Source organism: Oncorhynchus nerka, unplaced genomic scaffold (assembly GCF_034236695.1).
Source record: "Oncorhynchus nerka isolate Pitt River unplaced genomic scaffold, Oner_Uvic_2.0 unplaced_scaffold_6083, whole genome shotgun sequence".
Classification (NCBI taxonomy): domain Eukaryota; kingdom Metazoa; phylum Chordata; class Actinopteri; order Salmoniformes; family Salmonidae; genus Oncorhynchus; species Oncorhynchus nerka.
The window spans coordinates 1-9,954 of NW_027035231.1; the positions used below are offsets into that span (position 1 = coordinate 1).

At 56.4% G+C, this 9,954-nt stretch overlaps 1 protein-coding gene across 1 annotated transcript; it reads right to left on the bottom strand.

Moving 5' to 3' along the window:
- Positions 1 to 5,027: 5,027 nt before the first annotated feature.
- Positions 5,028 to 9,909, bottom strand: LOC135566297 (uncharacterized; the record flags this gene model as incomplete). Its single annotated transcript, XM_065014068.1, has 7 exons — positions 5,028 to 5,440; positions 5,609 to 6,612; positions 6,644 to 7,221; positions 7,513 to 8,088; positions 8,281 to 8,597; positions 8,725 to 9,124; positions 9,463 to 9,909. Coding segments are annotated over 7 exons (3,735 nt in total), but the record flags the coding sequence as incomplete, so codon positions are not given.
- Positions 9,910 to 9,954: the final 45 nt, after the last annotated feature.

Below are 9,954 nucleotides of genomic sequence, written 5' to 3' on the forward strand. Positions count from 1 at the left end.
ATCAAACTGACATTACTTCTCCAGCCACCTTGTTATAGAGGGCTCTGCTGGTATCAAACTGACATTACTTCTCCAGCCACCTTGTTATAGAGGGGCTCTGCTGGTATCAAACTGACATTACTTCTCCACACCTTGTTATAGAGGGGCTCTGCTGGTATCAAACTGACATTACTTCTCCAGCCACCTTGTTATAGAGGGGCTCTGCTGGTATCAAACTGACATTACTTCCAGCCCCTTGTTATAGAGGGGCTCTGCTGGTATCAAACTGACATTACTTCTCCAGCCACCTTGTTATAGAGGGGCTCTGCTGGTATCAAACTGACATTACTTCCCAGCCACCTTGTTATAGAGGGGCTCTGCTGGTATCAAACTGACATTACTTCCAGCCACCTTGTTATAGAGGGGCTCTGCTGGTATCAAACTGACATTACTTCACCTTGTTATAGAGGGGCTCTGCTGGTATCAAACTGACATTACTTCTCCAGCCACCTTGTTATAGAGGGGCTCTGCTAGTATCAAACTGACATTACTTCACCTTGTTATAGAGGCTCTGCTGGTATCAAACTGACATTACTTCTCCCAGCCACCTTGTTATAGAGGGCTCTGCTGGTATCAAACTGACATTACTTCTCCAGCCACCTTGTTATAGAGGGCTCTGCTGGTATCAAACTGACATTACTTCACCCCTTGTTATAGAGGGGCTCTGCTGGTATCAAACTGACATTACTTCACCAGCCACCTTGTTATAGAGGCTCTGCTGGTATCAAACTGACATTACTTCTCCAGCCACCTTATTTATAGGGCTCTACTGGTATCAAACTGACATTACTTCCTCAGCTACCCATTATAGGGTTCTGCTGGTATCAAACTGACATTACTTCTCCAGCCACCTTGTTATAGAGGGGTTCTGGGTATCAAACTGACATTACTTCCAGCCACCTTGTTATAGAGGGGCTCTGCTGTTACAAACTGACATTACTTCTCCAGCCACCTTGTTATAGAGGCTCTGCTGAGTATCAAACTGGGCATTACTTCTCCAGCCACCTTGTTATAGAGGGGCTCTGCTGGTATCAAACTGACATTACTTCTCCAGCCACCTTGTTACAAGTATCAAACTGACATTACTTAGAGGGGCTCTGCTGGTATCAAACTGACATTACTTGTTATAGAGGGCTCTCACTTCCCTTGTTATAGAGGGGCTCTGCTGGTATCAAACTGACACATTACTTCTCCAGCCACCTTGTTATAGAGGGGCTCTGCTGGTATCAAACTGACATTACTTCACCTTGTTATAGAGGGCTCTGCTGGTATCAAACTGACATTATTACCTTCTCCAGCCATTACCTCCAGCCACCTTGTTATAGAGGGGCTTGTTATAGAGGTTCTGCTGGTATCAACCGACATTATTCACCTTGTTATAGAGGCTCTCCAGTATCAAACCACCTTGTTATAGAGGGGCTCTGCTGGTATCAAACTGACATTACTTCTCCAGCCACCTTGTTATAGAGGGGCTCTGCTGGTATCAAACTGACATTACTTCCAGCCACCTTGTTATAGGGGCTCTGCTGGTATCAGTGACATTACTTCACAGAGGGCTCTGCTGGTATCAAACTGACACATTACTTCTCACCTTGTTATAGAGGGCTCTGCTGGTATCAAACTGACATTACTTCACCTTGTTTAGGGGCTCTCTCCAGCCACCTTGTTATAGAGGGGCTCTGCTGGTATCAAACTGACATTACTTCTCCAGCCACCTTGTTATAGAGGGGCTCTGCTGGTATCAAACTGACATTACTTCACCTTGTTATAGAGGGGCTCTGCTGGTATCAAACTGACACTTACTGTTATGTAAGAATGCTCTCTGTTATCAAGCATTACTTCACCTTGTTATAGAGGCCTCTGCTGGTATCAAACTGGCATTACTCTACCGCCTTGTTATAGAGGGCTCTGCTGGTATCAACTGACATTACTTCTCCAGCCACCTTGTTATAGAGGGCTCTGCTGGTATCAAACTGACATTACTTCACCTTGTTATAGAGGGCTCTGCTGGTATCAAACTGACATTACTTCTCCAACCACCAGCCACCTTGCATTACTTAGAGAGGGCTCTGCTGGTATCAAACTGACATTACTTCTCCAGCCACCTTGTTATAGAGGGGCTCTGCTGGTATCAAACTGACATTACTTCTCCAGCCACCTTGTTATAGAGGGGCTCTGCTGGTATCAAACTGACATTACTTCACCTTGTTATAGAGGGGCTCTGCTGAGTATCAAACTGACATTACTTCAGCCCTTTGTTATAGAGGCTCTGCTGGTATCAAACTGACATTACTTCTAGAGGGGCCAAGGGCATTATCACCTTGTTATAGAGGCTCTGCTGGTATCAAACTGACATTACTTCACCTTGTTATAGAGGGCTCTATGGTATCAAACAGCATTACTTCACCTTGTTATAGAGGGGCTCTGCTGGTATCAAACTGACATTACCTTCACCTTGTTATAGAGGGGCTCTGCTGGTATCAAACTGACATTACTTCACCTTGTTATAGAGGGGCTCTGCTGGTATCAAACTGACATTACTTCACCTTTTTATAGAGGGGCTCTGCTGGTATCAAACTGACACACCATTTTTTAAATTATTTACTTATTATTTTTTACAGTGAACCTTTAATTAACTAGGCAAGTCAGTTAACATTTATCTAACTAGGCAAAGTCAGTTAAGAACAAATTCTTATTTACAATGATTTGCCCGGTCAAACCCGGAGAACAGCTGGGCGTACCCTCAGTCATCAGCTCGATTTGGTTTCTCCAGATGATATATACTGCTTACTTCCCCGCAATAGTTTCCCTGCAGCTTGTCCAGGTTCTCTCTAAGCCTCTATCTAAACCTCCACTTGTTTCTAAAATCACAAGCTCTTTGAAAAGCAATAAAATCCCATTACCATTCCCGGGGCTCTGTAAGGGATTTGACCCCAAAAACGGTGTTCTGTGATTTTATCAATGTGATTGTCCCTCTCGAAAAAGGAAAAGTTTAGCAGGAGAATCAGAGAGATTTTACTGGATGTCTGTGAGAGGTACTGAAGGCAGCCGGAATCATAAAGACAGGATTTAAGAGGATCGACTGTTACTTCTGTAAGAAAGTCCATCATGCTGCCATATCAAAGGAGGACTGTGTTTCTCCAGAAGAGAAGACATCTCATGGCGTGTCCTCTGTGTCTCTCCTCATCTCATGGCGTGTCCTCTGTGCGTGTCCTCTGTGTCTCTCCCTCATCTCATGGCGTGTCCTCTGTGTCTCTCCTCATCTCATGGCGTGTCCTCTGTGTCTCTCTCATCCATGGCATGTCCTCTGTGTCTCCTCATCTCATGGCGTGTCCTCGTGTCTCTCCCTCATCTCATGCGTGTCCTCTGTGTCTCTCCTCATGGCTCATGGCGTGTCCCTCTGTGTCATCTCATGGCGGGTCCCTCTGTGTCTCCTCATCTCTGTGATCTCATGGCGTGTCCCCTCTGTGCCCTCCTCATCTCATGGCGTGTCCTCTGTGTCTCTCCTCATCCCATGGCGTGTCTCTGTGTCTCTCCCCATCTCATGGCGTGTCCTCTGTGTCATCTCATCTCATGGCGTGTCCTCTGTGTCTCTCCTCATCTCATGGCGTGTCCTCTGTGTCTCTCCTCATCTCATCTCATGGCTGTGTCCTCTGTGTGTCTCTCCTCATCTCATGGCGTGTCCTCTGTGTCTCTCCTCATCTCATGCCAAACTCATCTCATGCCAAAACTCCCCTCTGTCCCCGGTGCAGCGTCTGTCTCTGCAATTCACTGTGTCTCTCCACAGGCTGGCGTGAGTCAGCTGGCTGTCCAAGGCGTCTTCACCACTCCGTAGAGAGAGAGAAATGGAGGGAGAGAGAGAGAGGAGATGGAGGAGAGAGAGAGCTGAGATGGAGGAGGAGAGAGAGAGAGAGATGGAGAGGGAAAGAGAGAGAGAGATGGAGGAGGGGAGAGAGAGAGCGAGATGGAGGAGAGAGAGAGAGAGATGGAGGAGGGAAAAGAGAGAGAGATGGAGGAGAGAGAGAGCGAGATGGATGAGAGAGCGAGATGGAGGAGAGAGAGAGAGAGTGAGATGGAGGAGAGAGAGAGAGAGATGGGAGGAGGGAAAGAGAGAGATGGAGGGAGGGAGAGAGGGAGGGAGAGAGATGGTGGGGAGAGGGAGAGATGGAGGGAGAGAGATGGAGGTGGGGAGCGAGGCGAGAGAGAGATATGGGGGAGAGACAGAGAGAGACAGAGAGAGAGAGAGACATAGAGATAAAGGGGAAACAGAGGAATGAGACTGGGGATGCTCATGAGTTATTGTCTGTGATAGAGAGAACACGAACAACATCCTGCGAACCGAACCCTGAGGATCTACAAAGGCTCTCCCCTCAGTGCTCGACAACTCTCTGGGGTGTCAGCTTCTTTTGTGACATTTGTTTTGCTGGAACTCTGGAGTGTGCGTCCCAGAAATGACTCCTACTCCCCGGTATAGGGGACCGGAGCCCAGAGGGTCAAAAGGAGTTAACTAAATGGGGGATAGGACAGCCTGGAGCTTTCATGGCTTCTCTAAAGAGTTGTACTGCTGTGTCTGTATCTCTGTGTAGCTGATAGTTGATCTATTAAAGAAGACGCAAAAGGCGAGCTGGGCTCTGCAGCTCTCTACACATCTTGTCTTGTTGAACTCTCTTCGCCTTGGACATTGACCAGATTATAGTCTCTATAGAGGCAGGAGGGTCAGAGATAAGGCTGTTTTAAGAGGCTTGTGTTTACATGTTCTTTTTGTCGGGAGCAGTAGGAAATGCAGCACAGATTCAACATTACCCCATTTTTATTTTGGAACATTCAGTTATGCTGCAGTTTGGGAATGTTTAAATGTTCACACAAGCAATATTATGGACAATCCAAGAAAACATCTATCATGTCCAATTCCCTATTTTGTGCCTGATATGATGCCAGAAGGGATGGTGTGAACTCCCAGTGATGCCATTTGGCCTCAGCAAGCTTACGGTGTGGACATACCAGTGGTACACTGGAGACACCTGCTGGTGGAGGGCTGGTGGCTGGTTCTGCTGGTCTGGAGGGCTGGTGGCTGGTTCCTGCTGGTGGAGGGCTGGTGGCTGGTTCCTGCAGGACTGGAAGGGCTGGTGGCTGGTTCTGGAGGACTGGAGGGCTGGTGGCTGGTTCAAGAGGACTGGAGGTCTGGTGGCTGGTTCCAAGAGGACTGGAGGGCTGGTGGCTGGTTCCAAGAGGGCTGATGGCTGGCTCCTGCAGGACTGCAGGGCTGGTGGCTGGTGGCTGGTTCCTGCAGGGGCTGGAGGGCTGTGGCTGGTTCCTGGAGGGTTGGTGGCTGGTTCCTGGAGGACTGGAGGGCTGGTGGCTGGTTCTGCAGGGCTGGTGGCTGGTTCTTCAGGGCTGGTGGCTGGCTCCTGGAGGACTGGAGGGGCTGATGGCTGGTTCCTTCAGGACTGGAGGGCTGGTGGCTGTTCCTTCAGGACTGGAGGGCTGATGGCTGGTTCCTTCAGGACTGGAGGGCTGGTGGCTGGTTCCTTCCAGGACTGGAGGGCTGGTGGCTAGTTTCCTTCAGGACTGGAGGGCTGGTGGCTGAATTCCTTCTGGGCTGGAGGGCTGGTGGCTGGCTCCTGGAGGGCTGGTGGCTGGCGACTGGAGGGCTGATGGCTGGTTCCTTCAGGACTGGAGGGCTGATGGCTGGTTCCTTCAGGACTGGAGGGCTGATGGCTGGTTCCTTTCAGGGACTGGAGGGCTGGTGGCTGGTTTCCTTCTGGACTGGAGGGGCTGGCTGGCTCCTGGAGGGCTGGCGGCTGCCTCCTGGGCTGGCGGCTGCCTCCTGGAGGCTGGTGGCTGCCTCCTGGAGGGCTGGTGGCTGGTTCCTGGAGGGCTGGTGGCTGGTTCCTGGAGGGCTGGTGGCTGGTTCCTTCCAGGGCTGGTGGCTGGCTCCTTCTGGGCTGGAGGGCTGGTGGCGGCTGGCTCCTGGAGGCTGGTGGCTGGCTCCTGGAGGACTGGAGGCTGATGGCTGGTTCCTTCAGGACTGGAGGGCTGGTGGCTGGCTCCTGGAGGGCTGGTGGCTGGCTCCTGGAGGGCTGGTGGCTGGTTCCTTCTGGACTGGAGGGCTGGTGGCTGGTTCCTTCTGGACTGGAGGGTGGTGGATGGCTCCTGGAGGGCTGGTGGCTGGTTCTTTCTGGACTGGAGGGCTGGTGGCTGGCTCCTGGAGGGCTGGTGGCTGCCTCCTGGAGGGCTGGTGGCTGCCCTGGAGGCTGGTGGCTGGTTCCTGCAGGACTGGAGGGCTGATGGCTGGCTCCTTCTGGGCTGGAGGGCTGGTGCCTGGCTCCTGGAGGGCTGGTGGCTGGTTCCTTCAGGGCTGGTGGCTGGCTCCTGGAGGACTGGAGGCTGGTGGCTGGCTCCTGGAGTGCACGGTGGCTGGCTCCTGGAGGGCTGGTGGCTGGCTCCTGGAGGGCTGGTGACTGGCTCCTGGAGGGCTGGTGGCTGGCTCCTGGAGGGCTGGTGGCTGGCTCCTGGAGGGCTGGTGGCTGGTTCCCTTCAGGACTGGAGGGCTGGTGGCTGGTTCCTCCAGGGCTGGAGGGCTAGTGGCTGGTTCCTTCAGGACTGGGGCTTGTGGCTGGCTCCTGCAGGGCTGGAGGGGCTAGGTGGCTGGTTCCTGCAGGGCTGGTGGCTGGTTCCTTCAGGATGGGAGGGCTGGTTCTGGAGGACTGGAGGGCTGGTGGCTGGTTCCTGCAGGGCTGGTAGCTGGTTCCTGCAGGGCTGGTGGCTGGTGGCTGGTTCCTGTAGGACTGGAAGGCTGGTGGCTGGTTCCTTCAGGACGGTAGGGCTGGTTCTGGAGGACTGGAGGGCTGGTGGCTGGTTCCTGCAGGACTGGAGGGCTGGTTCCTGGCTGGCTGGTGGCTGGATTTCTGCAGGACTGAGTGGCTGGTGGCTGGTTCCTTCAGGGCTGGTGGCTGGTTCCCAGGACTGGGGACTGGAGGCTGGTGGCTGGTTCCTGGCAGGACTGGAAGGCTGGTGGCTGGTTCCTGCAGGACTGGAGGGCTGGTGGCTGGTTCCAAGAGGACTGGAGGGCTGGTGGCTGGTTCCAAGAGGGCTGATGGCTGGCTCCTGCAGGACTGCAGGGCTGGTGGCTGGCTCCTGGAGGACTGGAGGGCTGGTGGCTGGCTCCTGGAGGGCTGGTGGCTGGCTCCTGGAGGGCTGGTGGCTGGCTCCTGGAGGGCTGGTGACTGGCTCCTGGAGGGCTGGTGGCTGGCTCCTGGAGGGCTGGTGGCTGGCTCCTGGAGGGCTGGTGGCTGGTTCCTTCAGGACTGGAGGGCTGGTGGCTGGTTCCTCCAGGGCTGGAGGGCTAGTGGCTGGTTCCTTCAGGACTGGAGGGCTTGTGGCTGGCTCCTGCAGGGCTGGAGGGCTAGTGGCTGGTTCCTGCAGGGCTGGTGGCTGGTTCCTTCAGGATGGGAGGGCTGGTTCCTGGAGGACTGGAGGGCTGGTGGCTGGTTCCTGCAGGGCTGGTAGCTGGTTCCTGCAGGGCTGGTGGCTGGTGGCTGGTTCCTGACTAGGACTGGAGGGCTGGTTCCCTGGAGGGCTGGTGGCTGGTTCCTTCCTGTAGGAGGAACTGGTTCCTTCAGGGCGGTAGGGTTCCTGGAGGACTGGAGGGCTGGTGGCTGGTTCCTGCAGGACTGGAGGGCTGGTGGCTGGCTCCTGCAGGACTGGAGGGCTGGTGGCTGGTTCCTTCAGGGCTGGTGGCTGGTTCCTGTAGGACTGGAAGGCTGGTGGCTGGTTCCTGCAGGACTGGAAGGCTGGTGGCTGGTTCCTGCAGGACTGGAGGGCTGGTGGCTGGTTCCAAGAGGACTGGAGGGCTGGTGGCTGGTTCCAAGAGGGCTGATGGCTGGCTCCTGCAGGACTGCAGGGCTGGTGGCTGGTGGCTGGTTCCTGCAGGGCTGGAGGGCTGGTGGCTGGTTCCTGGAGGGTTGCTGGCTGGTTCCTGGAGGACTGGAGGGCTGGTGGCTGGTTCCTGCAGGGCTGGTGGCTGGTTCCTTCAGGGCTGGTGGCTGGCTCCTGGAGGACTGGAGGGCTGATGGCTGGTTCCTTCAGGACTGGAGGGCTGGTGGCTGGTTCCTTCAGGACTGGAGGGCTGATGGCTGGTTCCTTCAGGACTGGAGGGCTGGTGGCTGGTTCCTTCAGGACTGGAGGGCTGGTGGCTGGTTCCTTCAGGACTGGAGGGCTGGTGGCTGGTTCCTTCTGGGCTGGAGGGCTGGTGGCTGGCTCCTGGAGGGCTGGTGGCTGGCTCCTGGAGGGCTGGTGGCTGGCGACTGGAGGGCTGATGGCTGGTTCCTTCAGGACTGGAGGGCTGATGGCTGGTTCCTTCAGGACTGGAGGGCTGATGGCTGGTTCCTTCAGGACTGGAGGGCTGGTGGCTGGTTCCTTCTGGACTGGAGGGCTGGCGGCTGGCTCCTGGAGGGCTGGCGGCTGCCTCCTGGAGGGCTGGCGGCTGCCTCCTGGAGGGCTGGTGGCTGCCTCCTGGAGGGCTGGTGGCTGGTTCCTGGAGGGCTGGTGGCTGGTTCCTGGAGGGCTGGTGGCTGGTTCCTTCAGGGCTGGTGGCTGGCTCCTTCTGGGCTGGTGGCTGGCTCCTGGAGGGCTGGTGGCTGGCTCCTGGAGGACTGGAGGGCTGATGGCTGGTTCCTTCAGGACTGGAGGGCTGGTGGCTGGCTCCTGGAGGGCTGGTGGCTGGCTCCCTGAGTGGGCTGGTGGCTGGTTCCTTCTGGACTGGAGGGCTGGTGGCTGGTCCCTTCTGGACTGGAGGGCTGGTGGCTGGTTCCTTCTGGACTGGAGGGTGGTGGATGGCTCCTGGAGGGCTGGTGGCTGGTTCTTTCTGGACTGGAGGGCTGGTGGCTGCCTCCTGGAGGGCTGGTGGCTGCCTCCTGGAGGGCTGGTGGCTGCCTCCTGGAGGGCTGGTGGCTGCCTCCTGGAGGGCTGGTGGCTGGTTCCTGCAGGACTGGAGGGCTGATGGCTGGCTCCTTCTGGGCTGGAGGGCTGGTGGCTGGCTCCTGGAGGGCTGGTGGCTGGTTCCTTCAGGGCTGGTGGCTGGCTCCTGGAGGACTGGAGGGCTGGTGGCTGGCTCCTGGAGGGCTGGTGGCTGGCTCCTGGAGGGCTGGTGGCTGGCTCCTGGAGGGCTGGTGACTGGCTCCTGGAGGGCTGGTGGCTGGCTCCTGGAGGGCTGGTGGCTGGCTCCTGGAGGGCTGGTGGCTGGTTCCTTCAGGACTGGAGGCTGGTGGCTGGTTCCTCCCAGGGCTGGAGGGCTAGTGGCTGGTTCCCTTCAGGACTGGAGGGCTTGTGGCTGGCTCCTGCAGGGCCTGGAGGGCTAGTGGCTGGTTCCTGCAGGGCTGGTGGCTGGTTCCTTCAGGATGGGAGGGCTGGTTCCTGGAGGACTGGAGGGCTGGTGGCTGGTTCCTGCAGGGCTGGTAGCTGGTTCCTGCAGGGCTGGTGGCTGGTGGCTGGTTCCTGTAGGACTGGAAGGCTGGTGGCTGGTTCCTTCAGGACGGTAGGGCTGGTTCCTGGAGGACTGGAGGGCTGGTGGCTGGTTCCTGCAGGACTGGAGGGCTGGTGGCTGGCTCCTGCAGGACTGGAGGGCTGGTGGCTGGTTCCTTCAGGGCTGGTGGCTGGTGGCTGGTTCCTGTAGGACTGGAAGGCTGGTGGCTGGTTCCTGCAGGACTGGAAGGCTGGTGGCTGGTTCCTGCAGGACTGGAGGGCTGGTGGCTGGTTCCTGCCAGACTGGATGGCTGGTGGCTGGTTACTGCCAGACTGGAGGGCTGGTGGCTGGTTCCTGTAGGACTGGAGGGCTGGTGGCTGGTTCCTGTAGGACTGGAAGGCTGGTGGCTGGTTCCTGCAGGGTTGGAGGGCTGGTGGCTGGTTCCTGCCAGA